General features: G+C 47.4%; 1 protein-coding gene across 1 annotated transcript in view; it reads right to left on the reverse strand.

Moving 5' to 3' along the window:
* The window catches only part of CATSPERD (cation channel sperm associated auxiliary subunit delta), a 39805-nt gene that overhangs the window by 8989 nt on the left and 5533 nt on the right, over window positions 1-25283 (reverse strand). The window contains exons 5-18 of the mRNA XM_059919179.1: window positions 24611-24725; window positions 20472-20539; window positions 19115-19228; window positions 17820-17903; window positions 13804-13954; window positions 12953-13048; window positions 9122-9204; window positions 8568-8744; window positions 6385-6498; window positions 5469-5558; window positions 4676-4734; window positions 2927-3005; window positions 2415-2467; window positions 535-609 (exon numbers count right to left, since the gene is read on the reverse strand). Coding sequence (XP_059775162.1) covers window positions 535-609; window positions 2415-2467; window positions 2927-3005; window positions 4676-4734; window positions 5469-5558; window positions 6385-6498; window positions 8568-8744; window positions 9122-9204; window positions 12953-13048; window positions 13804-13954; window positions 17820-17903; window positions 19115-19228; window positions 20472-20539; window positions 24611-24725 — 1358 coding nt within the window. The remainder of the gene's footprint in view (window positions 1-534; window positions 610-2414; window positions 2468-2926; window positions 3006-4675; window positions 4735-5468; window positions 5559-6384; window positions 6499-8567; window positions 8745-9121; window positions 9205-12952; window positions 13049-13803; window positions 13955-17819; window positions 17904-19114; window positions 19229-20471; window positions 20540-24610; window positions 24726-25283) is intronic.

Genomic DNA, 25283 nt, shown 5'->3' on the forward strand with positions numbered 1-25283 from the left:
ACCCCCTTCTGCCTTGGCTGGACAGTGTCTGGCCAACTCTGCTAGCTGGGATGAACAGGGGACCGGGCTCCAGGAGCTGGTGGCAGGCTGGGGAGGGGTCTGAAGGCTGGCCCAGCAGGTGGCAGAGCCTGGGCAGAGCTGGGCCAGGGGCCCTGCCACATCACACTGATTCCCTGAAGGCCCAGCCACCTTCCCTACCTGTCTGCTCGCTCCCTCGGATTCCTTGTGGGCTGGATATCAATTGGCAGGGTATCAATTTTAAAATGATTCTTTTTTTCCTTTCTTCAAAAAAAAATTCTTTTTCTTTTCCATTATGGTTTAAAAATGATTCTTGGGACTTCCCTTGCAGTCCAGTGGTTAAGACTCTGAGCTTCCACTGCGGGGGGTTTCAATCCCTGGTGGGGTAACTAAGATTCTGCATGCTGGCGCGGTGCAGCCAAATACATAAATAAAAATTTAAATAATGATTCTTGATTCGCCTTTGGCTCACGCACACCAAATGGTCATGTGTGTGTTGGGGGGGGGGGCGCTCACCTCTCAATGACGTAGCTGTAGTTGTCCTGAAGGGCCACGGGGTCAAGGATGCCATTGTAACAGGCTGAGATTTCACTGCGAGCAACAAAAGATGGTGAGAAGCTTCCTGAACCCATGCGGGACCAAAGAATTGTGAATTGTTCCCTTTGACATATGTTATCTCCCCACTGGTTGGATTTTGAGCCCTTTCTTACTTTCTGGTTCTCCAAGATGCTCCAGGCTCATCTTGAATCTTCCCTGCCTGGCCTAGAATCAGCCATTTCGCCAAGGAGCCCTAATTCCTTGTATTGGAGAATGATGTTACACATGGAGATCTGGGAGCTGGGTGTCCAGACTTTTGAGACAATCCTTTCCCTGTTTTTCTTTGTACTGTTACCATCTGTGCATGTATCCTTAAGCAACATGCAGTCATCCCTTGGTATCTGCAGGGGATCGGTCCAGGATCTGCCCTAGATAACAAAATCCGAGGATGCTCAAGTCCCATAGTGGGGGCCTCTGTATCCTCGGGTTCCACAGCCACAGATTCAACCAACCACGAACTTAAACACGATCCATCCTTGGCTGGTTGAATCCGCGGATGCGGAACCTGCAGATACAAGGGCTGACTGTAGTTTATTTTTGCCTGATTTTGGATTTTTTTTTTTTCTGTGCCACCCAGCTTGTGGGATCTTAGTTCCCCAACCAGGGATGGAACCTGTGCCCCTTGCAGTGGAAGTGCAGAGTCCTAACCACTGGACTGCCAGGGAATTCCCCTGATTTTGGATTTTTAAGACTAGAATCATGCTATGTATTCTTTTGATTCCATGCCCACATTTGTACGATCCATCCAGGCAATTCTGCCCCGTTTGTTTTCACTGCTGTGACATTCTGTTGTATCAAAACCCTGCACTTGGTTTACCCATCCTTCTGTCGATGGACATTTCAGTTGGCCTGCTTCCAGCTTGGAGCTATTCAGAATAATGCTGCTGAGAACATTCTGGAACCTAGATCAGTGCAGATGTGCGTGAATTTTTTCTAATTTGTAGGAATTCTTTATAAATTCTGGATACAAGTCCTTTTTTAGTTACACGTGTGGCAGATACCTTTCCCACTCTCTTTATGGCAGCAGCTTTGAAAAGATTGTTTTAAAGACTTTCCTGCCATATATTCTAAATATTGATACCTCATTTATTTTTTTAATTTTTATTTTTTATTTTTTTTTAAATTTATTTATTTTATTTTATTTATTTTTGGCTGCATTGGGTCTTCGTTGCTGTGCACGGGCTTTCTCTAGTTGCGGTGAGTGGGGGCTACTCTTCGTTGCGGTGCGCGGGCTTCTCATTGCGGTGGCTTCTCTTGTTGTGGAGCACGGGCTCTATGCGTGTGGGCTTCAGTAGTTGTGGCACGCAGGCTCAGTAGTTGTGGTTTGCGGGCTCTAGAGCGCAGGCTCAGTAGTTGTGGCGCACAGGCTGAGTTGCTCTGCAGCATGTGGGACCTTCCCGGGCCAGGGCTCGAACCCGTGTCCCCTGCATTGGCAGGCGGGTTCTTAACCACTGCGCCACCAGGGAAGCCCTCTCTGAGCAATTTTAATCAAAATGAGGAACTCAGGGACTAAAAGGGAGAAAGGGAATGAGCAAAGGATGAGGGAGCAGGGAGAACATGTAAATTTCACCAAGTCGGTGGGGGAGGGGCAGCCACCCACTGTAGACTCTAACTTAATCTGTTAGGATTAATTGCTGAGTTGTTCGTTATGGAAATGTTAAACATATGCAAAAGCAGACAGAGTAGTGTCACCCGATTTTAGCAGCTGTGAAGTAATGGTGACCATCTCATCCAGTCCCCACTCCCCACCTCGCCACCCCCCACTTCTCCCCTCCCCACCCCAATATCGACATACTCACTTCTGAATGACGATCTTCTTCTCCAGGTCACAACCGACTGAAATGAGGGCTGTCTGCAGCGGCGGGGGAATGTGGGGGGGAGAGACAAGGCAGGGATGGGGATGCTGACCCCGGTCAGCGAGCGCACCATGAAAGCCCACGAGGGGGCGCACTTGACGCAGCAGGGACCAGAAACCCTGCGCCTGGGTCGCAATGCGGTGTCCAGGTGCCTGGGACTCAAAGAGTCAAGCCCCAAGAGCCTGCCTGATCTATGGGGCACCGCTAAGGTCCCGCCATCTGATAACCCCCAGCTAGTACACCTGCTCCGAGGTTGGTGAGTCCTGAGGCACAGCCCTGAGGGAAGACGATGGGGAAGGGGCAGTGGCCTTGGCAACCAGGGCAGAATCACCTCCATTTCCAGATCCTGAGTGTGAGCTTAGCCAGACCCTAGGGGACAAGCCAGCCAAAGCCCGCTGTCATCAGTCTTAACACTAAGGACAAAGAGTATGGGACAGCAGAAGTTTTGGTCATACCAGTGGCTTAAGGTCCAAGCATGAAATTTCTTTGTTGGCTATGTCCAGAGTGATGGTTGATATTGTGGGTCTCTTTATGCTGCAAGGCAATGTGAGTGTGTGTTATTGCAGTAAAAAGCATCGACAACCCACCCATTCATTTATCTATCCATCCACCCATCCATCCATCCACCCATCCATCCATCCATCCATCCATCCACCCATCCATCCATCCACCCACCCATCCACCCACCCATCCACCCACCCACCCATCCATCCATCCATCCATCCATCCACCCACCCATCCATCCATCCATCCATCCATCCATCCATCCATCCATCCATCCATCCATTTCTCCATTCATTCATTCACCTGTTCATCCAGTCGGTCCAGAATATTGACCAAGAACGTCTGCTCACACATGGTGGCGCCACCCTCCCTCTAGTTTCTACCTCTTCTTCAGTCAGTTTCGTTAATTTATATATAATTACTTATTGAAAAGAGCATCTGAGCCCCAGTTTTATTATCACCTAGCTGCATATAATGTTTTCTCATTGTTCTTTTAACAGGTTCGGTATCCATACTTTTATTTTCATTTTTCATTCCTATTGTTCATTTTAATTCTGTCTTTTCTCCATCAGGATTGTGGTGTCTTCTGAAGAACCAGCTTTATCTTACATCTTGACTCTATGCTGTCTTTTTGTTCTCTATTTAATACATTCCAGATTGTATCATGGTTCATTCCCTTCCCATAATTTCTTTTTGTTGTCCCCCTAGTTCCTTATGTTAAATATTTAGTTTATTTATCACTAGGTCCATTTTTTTTCCTCATAATAAAAGTGCTTGGGCTATACATTTTTTCTCTGAATGTATTTGAGCTGAATTCTTTGATTCAGAGGTTATTTACAAGCTGTTTCTTTTACATATATATAATTTTTTGAGAAACTACCGTTTGTAGAGTTTTAAAAAACATTTATTTTATTGAAGTATAGTTAATTTACAAAGTTGTGTTAATTTCTGCTGTACAGCAAAGTGATTCAGTTATACATATATATATATATGTTTTTTAATTTATGTATTTTATTTATTTATTTTTGGCTGTGTTGGGTCTTCATTGCTGCGCGCGGGCTTTCTCTAGTTGCCGCGAGCAGGCTTCCCACTGCGGTGGCTTCTCTTGTTGTGGAGGATGGGCTCTAGGCGCGCGGGCTTCAGTAGTTGTGGCTTGCGGTCTCTAGAGCGCGGGCTCAGTAGTTGTGGTGCACGGGCTTAGTTGCTCCGTGGCATGTGGGATCTTCCCGGACCAGGGCTTGAACCCGTGTCCCCTGCATTGGCAGGCGGATTCTTAACCACTGCACCACCAGGGAAGCCCTGTATATATATTCTTTTTCAGATTCTTTTCCATTATGATTTATCACAGGATATTGAATCTAGTTCTTGTGCTATACAGTAGGGCCTTGTTGTTTACCCATCCTATATATAATAGTTTGCATCTGCTAACCCCAAACTCCCAACCCATCCCTCCCCCTTTGCAACCACAAGTCTGTTCTCTATATCTGAGTCTGTTTCTATTTCATAAATAAGTCCATTTGTGTCACAGTTTAGATTCCACAAATAAGTGATATCATATGGTATTTGTCTCTCTGTAAGAGTTTAATCATTCTTGCCTTACTGCCCTTGGAGTGGGGGAGTCTGGATCTCGGCCCTGATTCCTTGGCTCCTGCTAAGGGGACACCCTGGGGCCACCCACCCACATCCGGGTGATGACATACCTGGAGGTGAAGTTGGGGTCAGCCCTGCCCCAGTGCTGCTGCTGTCTCAGTGAAATGTTCTGCAGAAGCAAGAGAGAAAATGCAACTACAACAGTGGAACAGCCCAGGGTGGTCCCACAATCAGGGTTCAGGAGAGATGGAGGGCAGGATGGGGGTGTTGGGAGGAGGAACCCGGGAGCCATCCAGCCTGCCTCTGGTTCTAAGCCCGTGAAAGGCTTCTGGAAGCTCATGGGAATGACCCCCCTTCTCCAAGCTCCCTGCCTTTGTCCTGGGGACCCACAGTGGGGCGTGACTTAGTTTCCTCTCCTACTTAGCTGTGATGTGACATGCTCTGATCCAAAGAGTTTGTTGTGGTCTGGGGTCAAGTCCCAACTCCCTGGTGTGACTGTGAGGCCTGGCTCTGCCCTATGGATCCCCCAGACCCATATTTGCCCAAGACCCTCACCGTGGCCCTGGTTTGCCTCCTGATGCCTGGGTTTACCCAGCTCACTCAGGTCTCATGCCCTCCCCGGGTGGGTCAGGCTCCCCGCCACATCCTCCTTGCCCCTTCTGTGTGACACCTGATGCCCTCACTCTCTGGGGGACTGCGGCCTGCCTGGGGTGGGGGAGGAGCAGGGGCTGTGTCCCCTCAAAATTCAGCAGCACCTTATCTGGGTGTGTGTAAGGAAGGGAAGCAGGAAGGAGGTCCAATAAGGGACACCGTGAGGCGGCTGGACCTGGCCCAGTCGGTCAAGGCCGAGCCCCTCTCCCGTCGATCCAGGTTTGGGGGGGGGAGGGGGAGGGGCGAGCTCACCAGTCTGTGCTTGGTGTTCCCGTCGTAGGTGTAGCCGTCCTCGTACATGACAGCCTGCAGCCCCAGGGAATGGGGGTTGCTCACCATCACCTGGGGGCGGGATGGGAGACGCATGCGCTGTATGGCGCCAGCAGGCGCGGCGGGGAGCAGCTGGGGGCGCACCCACAGGTGACCCCAGTCCCCCTTCAAACTGAAGACCCAGCTTGCTCTGCAAACGCAGCTGCCGGCTCCATCCCCAAATGCGCACCCCCCCCACCCCCGTGTCATCCACACCCCCTAACTGTGGCTCTGAGTCCCGTTGTGCAGACAGCCTGGGGTTGCAGCCCTGCAAGACCCAGAACTGTCCCTCGTGCGCGGAGGGGCCCGTCCTGCGGGGCGGGGGGAAGGGGGGGGGATGAGAGAGCACAAGGCAAGAGCCAGAGCCAGCCTGGCGTCCCCTCGCGGGCCCTGGTCCCAGCGGGCTAGACGTCCCCTTGAATCCTTACACTGGTCCACCCCCGTTTTCAGCTTGATTGTTTGCACCCAAGAGTCCAGGCTTGGACACGTGGGTTTCAGGTCGAGGAACGCCCACTGCTTTTCAGGCATCCCCTCCAGGAGGGAAGCCGGCGCTGGCTGAGCTGAGAGGAAAAGGCATATTTTTGGAAAGGTTCTGGGGCAGCTCCGAAGAAGGGTGGAGAGCCGGCACAGAGGTAGTGGGAAAGGAGGCTGGGCCGGCACATGGACAGCCACGGCCAGGCACATGGACACTGTTGAGGAGGAAGAGGAGTTTCTAGGGGGCTTCCTGAGTGAGTGTTTCTTCCGGGAGGATGCCAGGGAACTTCCAGAGCCTGGCAATTGTGGGCACAGGACGTGAGGCCAAGGGTGTTAGGGGTGCCGGGTATCAGCAACACTTGTCAAGCAGATGAAGCGTCCTCACTAGTGGGACTGGTGACGTGCTGGGCCGGGGTATCATGAGGGCCGTCAGCTCCAACTCACTGTTCATATCAATGGTATACATTTTACTTTCAAATTCTCCCTGCAGAAGTTCCACCTAGTTAGAAATGAAGAAAAAAAAAAAAATCCATCAGTCAATCATTCAATCAATCAAATCAAGCCTCTGTTCCCCAAACTACAGGGCAAGTGGTCAGTGGCAGGAGGGGGTTCCCCAGGGATGGAACCTTCCAGTCTCTCGGGTGCAGCAGCCTGGGCTGTCACTCAAGCCACTGTCTTCCCCGCTAGACCCTGCACCCGCAGAAGACCCTCAAGGTTCCGCCCCCCACCCCCACCCCGGACACAGCCCCTCTTCTCTCCAGAAGTACCCTGGCCCCTCCACTCCCCGCCTGACTTCTGCAGTAATTGCCTCCTTGCTTGCGTTTCTTCCTAGAATTATTGCCAAGCGTGCATTCCTAGATGATATAATTTTTCTGTTTGCGAACATTTTGTCTTTTTAAGTCTCTTTCAATCCACAGCGTCCCCTCCATCCCCTTCCTTTTCATTTCTAGACATCTTTGAAGAACCCAGACCGTGGGACCTGTAGATTTCCCACCGTCTGGATTTTCCTGGGGCAGATGGACACACGTTCCTATGTGCTCTGCCTTTTTGGCAGATTGGTGGCTGGATCCATCAGATTAGGGTGGGATCGAGTTGGCAAGACCCAGGGGTGATTGATATTCCATAGGTGGCACGTAACGGCCCGCTGTCTCTCTCTTCTGGCGCTGGGGTTGCCACAGGGTGATACCTTATCATTTTGTTTTCATATATTCACTGGAGTAATTTTATAAAGAGACCCTTTCCCTGTGCTATTTGCTGACCCAGTAGAAGGGTGTGAAGGAGAGGAGGAGAAATGCTTGCATCGTGCCCTTTATTTATCCCATTTTTAAGACAGTGGGTTGGTTGCCTGCCGTGCTAGGAGGGGAACCAGTAAGTTGCTTCTGATTCCAGGTCTGGGGTTGGCAAGGAATGACAAGATTAACTGAAACGTCCTGTCCTGGCAACAGGACTCATGATTACCTGTGTGCATCCTGGTCTCCTGGTGAAGGCGGCGTCTGCCAGGCTATTTACCCCGTCCAGACTCTATTCTTTAAAAGCAAATCGCTAAGGCCAGTCCACACTCAGGCAGGGGGCATTCAACGCCACCTCCTGGAGGGGAGAGTATGTACTTATGTTATTTGGAACTCTTCTGTGATGGAGAGGTGTCTCCCATCCCTTTATTTATTCAGTCATTTATTTACATTGGTATGGACTCGTGTATATTTATTTTATACTGTAGCTCATTATCCAATACTGTGTTATTTTTGTGACTTACAACTATTTCAGCTTTCATCCATAGGATCTTGATATGCTACATAGTCGCTTTGTCTTTTTTGGTGGGGAAACACTACTTGCTAACGCCATCTTTCTCAGAACAGTTTCAGTGGCCAAATACTTGCATAAAAGCCTTACTGTTGCTTCCTTTCTCTGTCTCTCATTCTCTCTCTCTCTTTTTTTTTTAATTAATTTATTTATTTATGGCTGTGTTGGGTCTTCGTTTCTGTGTGAGGGCTTTCTCTAGTTGCGGCAAGTGGAGGCCACTCTTCATCGCGGTGCGCGGGCCTCTCACTATCGAGGCCTCTCCTGTTGCGGAGCACAGGCTCCAGACGCGCAGGCTCAGTAATTGTGGCTCACGGGCCTAGTTGCTCCACGGCATGTGGGATCTTCCCAGACCAGGGCTCGAACCCGTGTCCCCTGCATTGGCAGGCAGATTCTCAACCACTGCGCCACCAGGGAAGCCCTCTCATTCTCTCTTTCTTTCGTTTTCCTGCACTTTGCATAAAACCAGCAATTCCCAGACATGCCAGACACGTGATTTCAAAGACCCACAGGAAAATGCTCAGGGCTGGGGATTGACATTTTTACTGTGGCAAGTAAAGAAAATAAGAAAAAAACCTGTTCCCATCTATTAGCACCATCATCTCATAAAAGGATGTTTTAGACAAAGAGTGTTTTATCGATAAACTGTACATGGCGCAGTTGCCTTTCTTTTTTTTTCATTTCACTGATCACCATGGACTCAAAGGCCCTTTGGAAATGGACACTCTAACATCTTTCTGGAAATTAATCCACAGAGTCACGACCACATACTTTGCAGACATCAACTTGGAGTTGGGGATCCATGAGAATTGCCTGGATGTTCACGGGGCACTTCTGGAAATCAAAAGCTGGAAAGATTGAGTCAGGAAGCGGGGTCAGTATTTCAAGCATCCCCACGTCAGTGAACATCAGGATCGCCTCTTCGGACCAGATGTTTTGGTCTGCAAACTAAGAGAAAAATGACTTCGGAGGTCAGCTCATTCTCATTCTTTTTTGAGGATTTAACCTTTTTCTTATGATTCATATTTAAAGAAGGTAGACCAAAAAAAAAAAAAAAAAAAAAAAAACCCAAACCCTAAGAAACCAAAAAACCAAGCAAAGTCATAAGTACACTTTGTTGAGGCACCTACTCTTCAGTTGTAAAATTAATTAAAGTTACTGTTATATTATCACTATTGCCATTAAAAATATTATTACTATTTTAATAACTAGAGCAATTTCTTCAGAAAAAGGATCAGACAAAAGAAAAAAAAGAAAAAGGATCAGACATTTGAGAGGAAGACCGTTATTTCTTACCAACCAGGTAGCACTGGGATTTTACCTACTTTGATTAGAGAACTTGACAGGATTCCCAGGCTACCATAGTATAAATGATTCTCCCGAGTTAAAACGGCCAGTTCATTTTCATCTAGGGAAAACCAAACAAGACAGAACAAAAATTGAAACAAGGGTTGTTTCCATGGACAAAAATATAAAATATATTAAATATTAAAATTAGAAAATTACCCCAAATTCCATCATACAGACCAGGGGTCAGCAAATTTCTTCTTTAAAGGACGAGATGGGGACTTCCCTGGTGGCGCAGTGGTTAAGAATCTGCCTGCCAGTGCAGGGGACATGGGATCGAGCACTGGTCCGGGAAGATCCCCACATGCCACGGAGCAACTAAGCCCAGGCGCCACAACTGCTGAGCCCGTGCGCCACAACTACTGAAGCCCGCGCGCCTAGAGCCCGTGCTCCGCAACAAGAGAAGCCACCGCAATGAGAAGCCCACGTACCGCAACAAAGAGTAGCCCCCACTCGCTACAACTAGACAAAGCCCATGTGCAGCAACGAAGACCCAACACAGCCAAAATAAATAAATAACAAACAAACAAACAAATAAATAAATAAAAGGAGAAAAAGGACGAGATGATAAGGATTTTCTGTTTTGCTGGTCATGTGATGTCTGTTACAAGTATTGGACCCTGCAAAAGCAGCTTATGGATGATTTGTAAATGGATAGGCGGAACTATGTGCCAATAAAACTTTATTTAAAAAAAACAAGTGGTGGGCTGGAATTGGCCCACGGGCCATGGTTTGCTGACCCCTGTTGTCGGTAACGACTGTTAGTATTTTAGTAAACATCCTTTCCAGTAGTTTTATGTATGTGGGGATTATATTCTGGGACCCTTCAAGCTGCTTTATATTTTTTTCTCTTTTTTTTTTTTGATAGTACAAGTTCAGTTTATTTATTTATTTATTTTTTAATTGAAGTATAGTTGAAATATATTTTTCTTTCCTTCCATGTACATGAGTGTACTTGGCCCGTTGGCATTCTGGTGCCTGAATGAACCATAACTTATTTAACCAATGCTCCACTGATGGACATTGAGGTTGTTTCCAGTCTTTGGCAGATACAGAGTTCCAAGGAATGCAAGACATCATTAACAGGTCTTATGAGAGGGGATGGCAAGATCCAATGTACATTTTTATTCTGTTTAAAAAAGATAGGGACTTCCCTGGTGGTCCAGTGGTAAAGAATCTGCCTTCCAACGCATGGGATGTGGGTTTGACCCCTGGTCAGGGAACTAAGATCCCACAGGCCGTGGGGCAACCAAGCCTGCGTGCCACAACTACAGAGCTCGCACGCCTCAACTAGAGAGTCTGAGTGCCACAAACCACAGAGTCCACGCGCTCTGGAGCCTGCGCGCCGCAACGCAAGATCCCGCGTGCCGCATCGAAGAGCCGACACAGCCAAAACGGTCAGTCATTCAATCAATCAATCAGTCAATCAAAAAGAAATAAAATAAAAAAGACAAGGAAGTTTTCAGAAGAAGCAAGTTTTGGGGCTCTACTGACACCCGGGGCAGGATGGTTCTTCGTGGCGGGGCCGTCGTGGCCACAGTGGGGTGTGGAGCAGCATCCCAGCCTCCACCCAGAAGATACCAGGAGCCCCCCGAGTCGTGACGACTACACATGCCTCCAGACACTGCCCAGTGTCCCCAGGTTGAGAGCCAGTGGTCAGATGGAGAAAAGGGATCCCTCAGGGCAGCGGTAAGCCATGGGATGAGATTCCAGATACACAAACCTGAATGCAATCCTTGCAAGTTTGGACTCTATTCTTTAGAACATAAGGAACCAATCCAGCAATCCCACTCCTGGCCATATATCCAGAAAAGGTGGAAACGCTAATTCAAAAAGATACATGCACCCCAATGTTCACTATTTGCAGCAGTCAAGACATGGAAGCAACCTAAATATCCATCAACAGATGAATGAACAAAGAAGATGTCATATATGTATATACAGTGGAATATTACTCAGCCATGAAAAAGGAATGAAATCATGCCATTCGCAGCAACATGGATGGACCTAGAGATGATCATATTAACTGAAGTAAGTCAGAGAAAGACAAATATCATATGATACCATTTACATGTGGAATCTAAAAAAATGATACTAATGAACTTATTTACAAAATAGAAATAGACTCACACACATAGAGAACAAACTTATGGTTACCAAAGGGGAAAAGGGGGAGGGATAAATTAGGAATTTGGGATTAACAGATATACACTACTATATATAAAATAATCAACAAGGACCTATTGTATAGTACAGGGAACTATACTCAATATATTATAATAACCTATAATGGAAAAGAATCTGAAAAAGAATATATATATTCAGTTTTATATATAGATATGAAACTGAATCACTTTGCTGTACACCTGAAACATTCTAAATCAACTATGTACTTCAATAAAAAAATAAAAATTTAAAAATTAAAAAAAAGAAAATAAGGAACCATTAAAGATTCTAGACATGGGAAGTGATGTGTACTCATGGTTTAAAAAAAAAAAAAAAGGAGGGGGAAGACAACCCTTAGAATGGGAGAGAATATATCTCTGATATATATTCTCATCCCATCTCTGATAAGGGACTTGTATCCAGAATATATAATAATTCAGTAATAAAAAGACCAACAGCCCAATTAAAAAATAAGCAAAAGATCTAAATGGACATTTCTCCAGAAAAGATATACAAATGGCCAATAAGCACGTGAAGAGACCCTCAACGTCATTAGTCAGTAGGGAAATGCAAATCGAGGCCACAGTGAGATACCACTTCACAGCCACTAGGACGGCCCTAGTAAAAAAAGACAGAAAGCCAAGTGTGGGTGAGGATGTGCGGAAATTGGAAAGGACAAATACTGTGTGGTCCCACTCACAGGAGGTCCCTAGAGGAGTCACATCCATAGAGACAGGAAGTAGGATGGTGGGGACCGGGGGCTGGGGGAGGGGGACGGGGAGTTCGTGTTTAATGGGGCAGAGTTTCAGTTACACACGACGAATACGTTCTAGAGATTGGCTGGACAACATTGTACCTATACTTAAAACTGTACTGCGCACTTAAAAATGTGTTCAGAGGGTAGATCTCATGTTAAGTGTTGTTACCACAATAAAAAAGAAAATGATGGGTAATGGAAAAGGCAAACAGTAGAATGACTCACACGATAATACGATACCATTTACATAAAAAGCAACCACAACATCTATCTCCCTACCAAGTTATTACAATAATATTAACCATATTCCTTATGCTGTATATTACATCCTTGTGACTCATCACTTCATAATGTAGGCAAATGTCAAATCACTATGTAGTACACCTGAAACTAATATAATAGTGTATATCAACTCTATTTCAATAAATGAAAAGAAAAAATGGGGAAAAAAAGAAAGCAACCACAACAAGCTACACAGATGGCGCTGTGCATTTTCAGCAGGTCCATATTTAATACATGTTGTGAGGCTTTCAACTGGCTAAAATGTTACTTTCCAGATTCCTAACAGTGATGACCTTTAGGAAGCCAAAGAGGGGCCTGGATTCAAAAAGCTGGTCAAAAGGACTTTAATTATAGTTTAATTTGCTTGTTTCTAATTTTCTAATTTGCCCAGTTTGGGGTGCTTTGTTAGAGCAGCCCCAGCAAACGATATCCAACTGACATTCCATTTCATTGTGAAAGGGCACAAAAGTTTCTGCTCTGAGTTCCAGAATGTGTAATAACCGTGTTTTGTTTCTGTTTTGGCCAGGCTGGATCTAGGGGGTCAGAGGTGAATAAGTCAGGTCTAAAGCACTTCTAGAAAGCTACCGACAGGTCGGGCACGCACTGGCAGCGACGCTGTGGATGGTGATGTTGGCTTCAGAGATGGAAGAATACAAGATGTGTTGTCCTTCTCGCACTTGGACAGGGTTGACCAGCTGACCTAGGAGACAACAGGGCAAATCGCGAGACATGTGCACGTATTAGGAAGGGGATCCCCCGCTGCCCACCTGGCCCCTCGGTTTACGACTCAGATGATAAAGAATCAAGGAAAATGCAGCCGTGAGATGCAATGCTGTAAAACTTTACACAGAATACATTAGGTTTAAGAAAATGCGACCCCCCCGCCCCCCAATCTTCTTGATGTGAGAGCTCTGAGGAATGGACTGGATACCAGGTGAACTGCAGGATGCCTTTTACTCTACAGGTAACATGTAATCAGGCAGAACTTTCTTTCTGGAATGCCCCCCACCCCCCATGGCCAGGCCAGCCCTAAGCCCTTTTCTTGCATTGGAAGGAAACAGCTGTGTTCAGGTGGCCTGACTGGTACTAGGAGGCGTGCTGCAATTATGGGTGCTCTGGCAGCCACTGTTGTGCCCAGAGGTCCCTGACAGCACCTCCTCCTGGGGGGCTGCCTTTTGCTCTTCTCCTTACTCGGGCTGGTAGGCTGGGGCTCATGTGCCTAGGCCTCAAAACAAGATCTGCAGTTCCTGGATTTGGCCCCTCTGCCCTAGGCGTCCAGTGACTTTCAGAACCTGCCTACAGGGCCTAAATATCCCAGGAGGAGGAAAATGGGGGTTGGGGGGTCAAAGTGAGGATGGCAAAGTGACAGTGGGCTTGTCCTCATCCACTCAGGTCAGGGGAGAGAAAAAAATGACCGCTTGTGCTTGCTCCGCCCTGAGCCTGGGCCTCGCTCACCTGCGTTTCGGGAAACCAGCAGGCTCTTCTCAAACCAGAAGATCAGGATGCCTTTCTGGCCCGGGGCAATGAGGACGTCAAGGGTCCCGTTGTAGTCAAAGGGCAGCCCGAAACTGCGGTTCAGGGGGTGGTCTGAGTAGCCGAACATGGCCTGAGAGAAGAATATTGAATCTTGAGCAAGAAAAGAAATGACCACAATAGAACTGTGTGAGTCCATGTGCTTTGTCACTGGAACTTTCTTCAGACCTTATTACCTAGTCCGGTGGTTCTCAGCTTGGGGTGATTCTGCCCCCAGGGGACACCGGACAGAGTCTGGGCTCATCTGTGGATGTCGTGACTTGCGGGACTCCTGGTATCGAATGAGTGGGGGCAGCGTGGCTGCTCTACACCCCACAGCACCCGGGATGGGCCCTCACGACAGAGGACACCCCCGCGGTGCTGAGAGCCCAGCTCTCTCTCTCTCTCCTTCTGCTCTGCCAGGCCCACATTGGTGCCCTTGTACCTGGATTATTATTCAAGCTGGTTTCCCAGGGTTGGTCCCCAGATTCTTTTCTTTTTTTTTGGCCATGCCCTGTGGCTTACAGGATCTTAATTCCACGATCAGGGATCAAACCCGGCCCTGGCAGTGAAAGTGCAGAGTCCTAACCACTGGACCACCAGGGAATTCTGCACCCGCGCCCCCCCCCCCCATTCTTTTCCTAACAGCCTTTTGTGTCTTGTGACCCTCTAAGGGCTGGCTCTTAAGTAAAGTCTAAATTACTCTCCCTGGTTCTCAAAGTTCTCATCTGCTCTTTTTATTTTCTTTTTAAATTAAAGTATAGTTGATTTACAATGTTGCAATAGTTTCTGGTGTATAGCAAAGTGATTCAGTTATATATAAATTCTTTTTCAGATTCTTTTCTATCATCTGTTCTTTACGGAAGACCTCTGACAGCACTACACAAGGATGGAATTAAAAAATCCAACACTGGGGCTTCCCTGGTGGCGCAGTGGTTAGGAACCCGCCTGCCAATGCAGGGGACACGGGTTCGAGCCCTGGTCCAGAAAGATCCCACATGCCGTGGAGCAACTAAGCCCGTGCACCACAACTACTGAGCCCCCGTGCCACAACTACTGAAGCCCATGCGCCTAGAGCCCGTGCTCCACAACAAGAGAAGCCACCGCAATGAGAAGCCCACGCACCGCAACGAAGAGTAGCCCCCGCTCGCCGCAACTAGAGAAAGCCCACGTGAAGCAACGAAGCCAAAAATAAATAAATAAAATTAAAAACAAGAAACGAAAAAACACCAACACTGGGGCTTCCCTGCTGGCACAGTGGTTAAGAATCTGCCTGCCAATGCAGGGGACACAGGTTCGAGCCCTGGTCCAGGAAGATCCCACATGCCGCGGAGCAACTAAGCCCATGCACCACAACTACTGAGCATGCGCTCTAGAGCCTGTGAGCCACAACTACTGAGCCCGCGTGCCACAACTACTGAAGCCTGTGCACCTAGAGCCCGTGCTCCGCAACAAGAGAAGCCACTGCAAGGAGAAGCCCGTGCACCGCAACGAAGAGTAGCTCCGCTCTCCTCAACTAGAGAAAGCCCACGTGCAGCAACGAAGACCCAACGCAGCCAAAAATAAGTAAATAAATAAAATAAATTTATATATAAAAAAAAACCCAACACTGACATTGGTTCATAAGTGAGTCCCACCAAGACACCGGCATCCGTTTTCCAGAAGATGCACCGTGGCGGAGGGAGAGATTTGCTGCAGGATGGCTTGCCGAGTGCCTCCGAGTTTGCAGCAGGTGTACTTGGTTTGCAGGATCCTAGCTCCCCGACCAGGGATTGAACCCATGGCCCCTGCAGTGAAAGTGCCGAGTCCTAACCACTGGACCGCCAGGGAGTTCCCTGGGTTGCTTTCTAAGTGCCTCCTGGGGCGAGGAGAGAAGCTTAGCGGTCAGGGCGAGGGCGGACTGTGCTCGGGCTGCTGACCTTGACTCGCCCCGCCCCGCCCCCACCGCGGCCGCAGGGGCCAGACCCACCCACCCTCACTACGCGCTAAGGGACCGTGAATGTGAGTCCGCAGCCCCCAGCCCACGCCTGCTCAGCGATGCACTGGCCGCCTGCCGGTCCCTGGAGCCTGAGAGGCATCTCAGCTGAGCTGCCCGGGGTCGGAGTAGCCAATTAAGACAACGAGCCAAACGCTAGAGTGCGTTCCGCGTTTAATTGCTCACTGCGGCGGGCTAAGAGCCCAGGCCAGAGAAAACGCCAAGGGCCCCTGTCCGTCCCTCCCCAATGGAAACGCGGAGGGGCCCCTGGGTCAGCGCAGGGGTGGGGTTCATTTCCCTGTGTGGGGAGCCCCGATCAAAAGGCGCCTGCAGGGACTTCCCTGACGGCCCGGTGGTTAGGAATCCGTGCTTCTACTGCAGGGTGCACGGTTCGATCCCTGGTCTGGTTGGGGAACTAAGGTCTCGCATGCCGCATGGTGTGGCCAAAAAAACAAAAACAAACAAACAAGCAAAACAAACAAACAAACACCCAGAGCCAGGGCCTCGGCCTCGGGAGGTGGAAGGGCCAGGAACGGAAAAGTACAGAGTCAGAGAGCCGGGAAGTGGCTCCAGGCTTCCCCCTCCTCCCTCCCTCAGGAGTCAGAGGTCTGAAGACCAAGCCCGGGCTGGGAATGCAGAGATGCGCAGAGCCTGCCTGACTAGAGGCAAGAGTCCTTGACCACAACGCCTTCAGAGCCTGCCGGTGCATCGTGCCCCAGATGTGGAGTGGGGAGGGCAGCTCCCCCAGCCTCCGCCCCCATGCCCTCCAGGTAAAGCCTTGTGACTGCCTGTGGTCAGGCCTGGGAAACCATGCACAGGTTGTAACCAGAGCCGGACTCCTCAGCCACCTCTACATTCTTGGGATTTCCAGAGTCTGGGAGTGTCTCATTCACCAGGCACCCTGGCAGTGCGTGCTCATGAGGGGACTCTGGGTGGGGGGCTGGGCCCACCGTGTGATTAGAGGGCGGGGCTTTCAGCCACCAGGTAAGCAGCCCAGCCTCTGGGAGCTTCCTGATTGTGGGTCTCCCCGAAACTTCAGAGTGGCACACCTTGCTTACAAATTTTGCAACACAAGGGTACTGACTGTACTTTAATCTTTGCCTGACTTAATATTTTTTCTTCAAATGCACTTTGCATGGACTGATTCCTCTTCTTAACTTAGTCTCATCCTAAATGATACCTGTAAAGTCACGGTTTTCACGTCCCGATTTTCTGAATCCACATGAAAATAATTGTTAACAAAAGGGTTGACATGAGGCATTTAAAATGGTCTTGGGTGACACATGCACCACACCTTGTATTTTGTCCCTTAGTGCCCAGCACCTCCTAGACCCTACTTAAATATTGCTGAGTGCACGCCTGAATGAGCTAATGAATTGGGGGAGAGAGGGATGGTGGGTGTGTGGGTGGGTGGAAGGGTACATGGATGAATAGGTAGCTGGGTGGATGGATGGTTGAGTAGATGGATGAATGGGAGAGTGGATGGATGAATGAATGGATGTGTGGATGGGTGGATGGATGGATGGATGGATGGATGGAGGGATAAGCAGGTTAATGGATGGATGAGTAGGTGGGTAGATAGGTGGATGGATAAATAGATAAATGGAAGGATGAATAGATGGATGGATGGGTGGATGGATGAGTAGATGGGTGAGTAGGTGGGTTGGTGGATGGATGGATGGATGGATTAATGAATAGGTTAATGGACGGATGGATGGATGGATGGATGAGTAGGTAGGTAGATGGAAGGATGGGTGGGTGGGTGGATAAATAGATAAATGGAAGAATGGATAGATTGATGGATGGATATGTGGATGGATGAGTAGGTGGGTCAATGAGTGAGTGGATGGATACATGGATGGACAGGTGAATGAAAAGCTAGATGGATTTCAGATATGAAAATCTAAGTGTGTGAGTTTTGACAAAAACCTGGCTTGGGGTAAGGGTCACTGACGTGGTTCTTCCCAGTCCAAAAGGTACTTACCTTCCGTTGGTCAACGAGAAGCAGCCCAACCTGTGAGAGGGAGTAAAAGTAGAAGATCCCGCCCAAGGACCCGACTAGTTCTGCCTACGAAACAAACAAAATATAAGTAAGTCATAAACGTGTACTTAATTCTAAATTTAACTGTAGATTATCCAGTAAGCTAAAAGGAAGGAAAGTCTTTTTTTTTTTTTTTTAACAATATTGTGATCTATTTCCCCTCTGTAAAAAGGTAGCATGTAGGGCAGAACTTTGAATGAAGTCGGCTTTGACTGGGCTGATAGAGGAAGTGGTGTGACCCACACTGTGAGGTGCCTGCCTAGGTCCCTCACTCCTGCCTAGGTTCCTCATTCCTGATCTTTGGCTGGTCAGCAAAGTGCCCACCAGCAGGCAAGTTGGAGCATGAGGCCAAGGACCCCAACCTAGGGACGGTGGGACAGATTGCCATGGCAACCCAGCTGGCTCCCTCCAGACACCTTTCAGGTAAGAGAGAAAGACCACCATCTTATTTAAGCCTCTGTTATTTGGTTGTGTGTGTGTGTGTCGGGGGGGGGGGGGGAGTATTTCTATTATATACAGTGTCCTCCCCCAATTCATAGGTTGAAACCCTAACCCCATGTCTTAGTCTGTTAGGGCTGCTATAACAAAATACCATAGACTGGGAGACTTATAACAGTGCCCTCCTTTATAAGGGCACTAATCTCATTCATAAGGGCTCCACCCTCATGACCTAAGCACCTCCCAAAGGCTCCCATCTCCTAATACATCGCATCAGGCATTAGGATTTCAACATGAATTTCGGGGGGACACAAACATTCAGACCATAGCACCCCCAAAATGATGGTATTTGTAGGTATGGTCTTTGGGTAGCAATTAAGTTTACTAAGCCCTAATCCAGGATAACCTCATCTTAACTAATTACATCTACAAAAAGCCTATTTCCAAGGAAGGTGACATTCTGAGGTTTCGGGGTGGACATGAATTTTGGGGGGACACATGTTCAACCTAGTCCAGTTCTCTCATCTGTAAAATGGGGATGCTGGTGGTACCTGATGTCGTAATCCATGTGCAGCCTTTACTATGGCACCAGCTTTTTCCATGAACAGTGCTGTCTCCTTTCCTAACTTCCTAATCTCCCTAGCCAGCTGCTCTGACCTGAAATTCTTCCCTACCCTCCCATCCAGCTGGACTCTTCGAGAGAGAAAAGTCCTTGCTCGCCACGGACAGCTAATTAACTCCTATCCCACAGGATACATCTTTCTGTTTGTTTGTTCATTTTCTTACCAAATTGAACATACCTGTCTTTCCTGGGCATACTTCTGAAATCTGTATCCCCGGGTATTTGAGAAATAGATATTGGCCTGAGATATCTGATCTCCATGCAAATAAGCAAAAACGGAGTTACTGATATCCTGGAAGAACACATACATAAAACAGTCTCTTTAAAAGGAGATAGAAGGTGGGGTGTGGGGCGGCTGGGGAGATGTTCTTTAAACAAAGAAATCAGTTCTGGAGGTCTAATGCACAGCATAGTGATCACAGACAACAATACTGTATTAGAAACTTCAAAGTTCCTAAGAAACTAGATCTTGTTTCCACAACAGGAAAGCAATGATAATTTTGTGACATGACAGGATGGTAATCATACTGCAACGTGTAAATGTAGCAAATCGACACATTGTACACCTTAAATTTACACAGTGTGGTATGTCAGTTACATCTCAATTTAAAAAGCAGGGAGGACAGATGCCAGTGATTACATGCCTGGGCATTTATCCCAGAGAAATGAAAACTTATGCCCACACAAAAACCTGTACATGAACATTTATAGTGGCTTTATTTGCACCAGCCAAAAAGTGGAAACAACCCAATTCTGGTACACCCACCACTGTGGAAAAGAACAGACTAGACATATATGCGACAAATCGGATGAGTCTCCTGAGAATTTTGCTGAGAAAAGCTAGTCCCCAAAGGTTTCATATTGAATGATCCCATTTATACAACATTCTTGAGATGATAAAATTAGAGAGATGGAGAACACGTTAGTGGTTGCCAGGGGTTAGGGCAGGGCACAGAGGTATGGAGAGTTTTGGGGCCACGAAACAGTTCAGTGTTTTGATGGCAATAGCGGTTCTCTGACTTTAGGCAGTTGTATCCATGTCAATTTCCTGTTTGTATCACTATAGTTATGTAAGATGTAACCACTGGGGGAAACTGGGTGAGGGATACGTGGGACTCTGTATTATTTTTTCAACTTCCTGTACATCTATAATGATTTCAAAGTAACAGGTTTTAAAAAAAGAAGACAGATGGATATATTCACAGTGTGTCAGCCAGATGATCTGAGGAGCCCCAGAGACCTCCCACGGGCTCTCAGTCCTCTTCTGAACCCTGGGAGATAGCATGGCCTGAGTCCTGAGTCCATCACTATCCCAGCCCTCAAGGCTTACACTTTTTTTTTTTTTTTTTTTTTTGCTGCGCCGCATGGCATGTGGGATCTTAGTTCCCTGACCAGGGATCAAACCCGTGCCCGCTGCAGTGGAAGCATGGAGTCCTAACCCCTGGACCACCAGGGAAGTCCCTACACTGTCTTTATTTCCATTCATAATTAGCTCACAGCAGAGTAAAAAATGAGATACAACACATGGTACTCACCATGCAAAAGGAATTTCCACTGTAACAACAGTTGTCACCAGAAATATGTGAAACAGGGTGTTCTACACCTGAAAGGAAAAGGGAATTGAAATGCTCTCTGAGTTCCCTGAATGTTCAGAGAGAAGGTTAGAGCAGGGCTTCTCACCCTCCACACTGACATCTGGGGCCAGATTGTTCTCAATTGAAGGGGCTCCTGGGCCCTGTAGGATGTTTTGCAGCACCCCTGCTTCTACTGACTTATTTAACTTATTAAATTAGTTATATAGTGATTCATTTAACCAGTGGAACTCTACTCCAGTCTTTTTTTTTTTTTTAAGGTTTTCTTAAGCTTTAGATCACAAAGCATCCTTTTTTTTTTTTTTTAATTAAAAAAAAATTTTTTTAATTTATGGCATGTAGGATCTTAGTTCCTGACCAGGGATTGAACCCATGGCCCCTGCAGTGAGAGCACGGAGTCTTTTTTTTTTTTTTTCCAAATAGAATTTATTTATTTAGGCTGTGCCAGGTCTTAGTTGCGGCATGAGGGAATCTTAGTTGTGGCATGCAAACTCTTAGTTGCAGCATGTGAACTCTTTTAGTTGTGGCATGCGTGTGGGCTCTAGTTCCCTGACCAGGGATCGAACCTGGGCCCCCTGCATTGGGAGCTTGGAGTCTTACCCACTGGACCACCAGGGAAGTCCCTCTCCTCTAGTCTTGACAACCAAAAATGTCTCCAGACATTGCCAAGTGTCATCTGGCCGGTGAGGGGCAGAATTGTCCCTGGTTAAGAACCACTGGTTTGGGGTCTTCCTTGGTGGTGCAGTGGTTAGGAATCTGCCTGACAATGCAGGGGACACGGGTTCGATCCCTGGTTCAGGAAGATCCCACCTGCCGCAGAGCAACTAAGCCCGTGCGCCACAACTACTGAGCCTGCGCTCTAGAGCCTGTCCTCCGCAACAAGAGAAGCCACCGCAATGAGAAGCCCACGCACCGCAACGAAGAGTAGCCCTCGCTCGCCGCAACTAGAGAAAGCCCGTGCGCAGCAATGAAGACCCAATGCAACCAAAAATAAATAATAAATAAATAAAATTTTTAAAGAAAGAGAGAGAGAGAAAAGATAAAACTAAAAAAAAAAAAAAAAAAAAAAAAAAAAAAGAGCCCACAAGCCATGCAGTGTAGGGGGGAAAATATATTTTAAAAAAACCGAAAACCCCACTGGTTTGGCAGAAACTCGTTTAGGACTCGGCCAAAATTGCAGGAAGGGTGCCCTTCTCTTAGCAAGGCATTCTTTGATTCTGTTTTAAAAGGAGAAGCTTCAGCTCCAAAGAAAATACACACGTGGCCAACAAGCACATGAAAAGATGCTCAACATCACTAATCATTAGGGAAATGCAAAGCAAAACCACAGTGAGATACTGTCCCACACCCATTAGGATGGCTACTATGACAGAAACAGAAAACAAGCTTCAGTGACAATGTAAAAAAATTGGAACCCTTGTGCACTGGTGGTGGGAATGTAAAATGGTTCAGGCAGTGTGGAAAACAGTGTGGAGGTTCCTCACAAAATGGAAAATATGATCCAGCAATTCCACTTCTGGGTACATACCCACCAAAAATTAAAAGCAGGGACTCAAGGAGACATCTGTATACACATGTTCAAACTGGCATTATTCACAATAGCTAAAACATGGAAGCAGCCGAGTGTCCATTGACAGATGAATGGATAAGAAAATCTGGTCCATTCATACAATAGAATACTACTCAGCGTTAAAAAGGAAGGAAATTCTTTTTTATATATAAATTTATTTATTTTATTTTATTTATTTTTGGCTGCGTTGGTTGCTGTGCGCGGGCTTTCTCTGGTTGCGGCGAGCGGAGGCTACTCTTCGTTGCGGTGCGTGGGCTTCTCATTGCAGTGGCTTCTCTTGTTGCAGAACACGGGCTCTAGGTGCACGGGCTTCAGTAGCTGTGGCACATGGGCTCAGTAGTTGTGGCTTGTGGGCTCTAGAGCGCAGGCTCAGTAGTTGTGGCACATGGGCTTAGTTGCTCCACGGCATGTGGGATCTTCCCGGACCAGGGCTCGAACCCATGTGCCCTGCATTGGCAGGCAGACTCTTAACCACTGCGCCATCAGGGAAGTCCCGAAAAGGAAGGAAATTCTGACACACATTACAACATGGATGAACCTTGAGGACATCATGCTCAGTGAAGTATGATCCCAATACTGTATGATCCCACTCATTTGAGGTCCCTAGAGGAGACACATTCATAGAGACAAAGTAGAATTGTGGGTGCAGGGCTGGGGAGGAGGATGGGGAGTTACCTGTTGGGATGCTATTAAACAAATTGATGGAGAGAAGAGGAAGAACAGAGAGTAGACTGACTTATGTTACAAGGAGCCCTGATGGTTCCTTCATAAGTTAAATGTAGAGTTTCCATCTGACCCAGCAATTCCACTCCTAGGTATCTACCCAAGAGAATTGAAAACGTGTCCACACAAAAAGTTGTACACAAATGTTCACAGCGGCACTATTCACCATGGCCAAAAGGGGGAAACGACCTCAATGTCCACCAGATGATGAATGGACACACAGAAGTGGTCAATCCCTACAATGGAGTATTACTCAGCCATAAGAAGGAATGACCTCCTAATACACACTACGACATGGATGAACCTCAGAAACGTGATGCTCAGTGAGAGAACCCAGACGAAAAAGGCCACATGTTGTGTGATTCCATTTATATGAAACGTCCAGAACAGGCAAATCCACAGAGATGGAGAGTGGGTGAGTGGTTGCCAGGGGCTGGGGGAGGGGGAGGGGGAGGGGGAGTGACTGTGAATGAGAATGGGGTTTCTTTTTGGGGGGATGAAAATGTTCTGGTACTCAACAGTGGTGACTTTTGCACAACATTGTGAATGTACTAAATGCCATTGAACTGTACACTTTAAAATGGTTAAAATGGTGAATTGTATGTGAATTGTATGCCCCTCCCCCCCAGAAAGGGAAAAGAGCCTTGAATTGTGAGAGAGAAAAGAATTGAACTGGAAGATCAGGAGGGGCACTGGGAGAGGATTGGGGCGTGAAGGAAAAGCCCACCAACATGGGTGAATTTTGGAGGAAGAGAGAGGAAGGTGGCGAGGAGGGAGGGATTTTAGGCAATGTAGCTGTGGGTGGGAAGATCTGTAAAGAATAGATCAACTGATGTTTTGGAGGCAGACGCATGTTTGGGTTGGATATGACCAGTTGATGAGATGGTTATAAGACTGGCCCCCAGGGACTTACCTTGTGGTCCAGCAGTTAAGACTCTGCGCTCCCAATGCAGGGGGCCTGGGTTCGATCCCTGGTCAGAGAACTAGATCCCACATTGCAACTAGGAGTCCATGTGCCGCAACTAAAAGATCCCGAATGTCAAACTAAAACCTGGCTCAGCCAAATAAATAAATGAATATTAAAACAACAACAACAACAACAAAAAGACTGGCCCCCAGGCAGCCCAGCTTTACTTGGGTTATCCATTCTCTGCGGCCCATTCATGCTGGGTTTACCATGATCCTTGATGGAAACACTCAGCCCCCACCCTGTGGGGTGGGGGGTTCAGGCCAATTTTTATTGAATTTTAAAGGACAACGTAGGGAATTCCCTGGTGGTCCAGTGGTTAGGACTCAACGCTTTCACTGCCGGGGCCCAGGTTCAATCCCTGCTTGGGGAATTAAGATCCTGCAAGCCACTTGGTGCAGCAGAAAAACAAAAAAAAAAGACAATGTAATGTCCAGGGGCTGGGACTTCCCTGGTGGTCCAGTGGCTAAGGCTCCACGCTCCCAATGCAGGGGGCCCAGGTTCGATCCCTGGTCAGGGAACTAGATCCGACATGCCACAACTAAGAGCCCACATGCTGCAACTAAGAGTTCGCATGCCGCAACTAAAAGATCCTGCATGCCAGCAACTAAAGATCCCACTCGCCTCAATGAAGATCCCACACGCGGCAACAAAGATCCCGCGTGCTGCAACTAAGACCTGATGCAGCCAAATAAATAAATAAATATTAAAAAAAAATGTCCAGGGGCTGACATCCAAGTAGCGGCATCGTCTGTACTTCTGAGCCTTTTCTCTGATGTTGGCCAAATGCAAACAAGATTAAAAAATACAAAATACGCATACCTGTAGATGCATTCCAGGAATTGGCTTCGTAATCATAAACATAGACTTTTCGATTCACTACTAACAGCAATACTGAACCAGCAAAATGTGCTGATGTTACTTCTGGTATGCCAACCTAAGAATAATGACATATACGATATCAGTATGTACATCTCTTCGGACATCGATTCAGAAAGCAGTACTTCTAGACACGCATCCATGGAACGTTCATTCCAGCAAGAGTTCTTTGGGTCCTAGATATTGGGAACTATGTATCCTGGGGATTAGCTGAAAGCAAAACTGGGAGGTCGAAATTGGTGTTTGGTGCCCTAGGATAGCTAAATTCGCTCCATCTCCTTCTCCTGTGTCAAAACCTTCTCTGAGCACAGACACTTCCCTGGTGGTCCACTGGCTAAGACTCCATGCTCCCAATGCAGGGGGACCAGGTTCGATCCCTGGTCGGGGAACTAGATCCTGCATGCCACAACTAAGAAATCCGCATGCCGCAACGAAGATCCCAAGCGCTGCAACTAAGACCCAGTGCAGCCTACATAAATAAATATTAAAAAAAAATCTTCTGAGGATAAAGGCTACAGCATAGATGATGAATGATAAGCATAACTGATAAATGTGTCACTTATGAGAGAAACTGGTATTTTAGCAGATGGCGGAACCTTCTGGGGCATAGGTACTA

The sequence above is a fragment of the Balaenoptera ricei genome, chromosome 3, assembly GCF_028023285.1.
Source record: "Balaenoptera ricei isolate mBalRic1 chromosome 3, mBalRic1.hap2, whole genome shotgun sequence".
Classification (NCBI taxonomy): domain Eukaryota; kingdom Metazoa; phylum Chordata; class Mammalia; order Artiodactyla; family Balaenopteridae; genus Balaenoptera; species Balaenoptera ricei.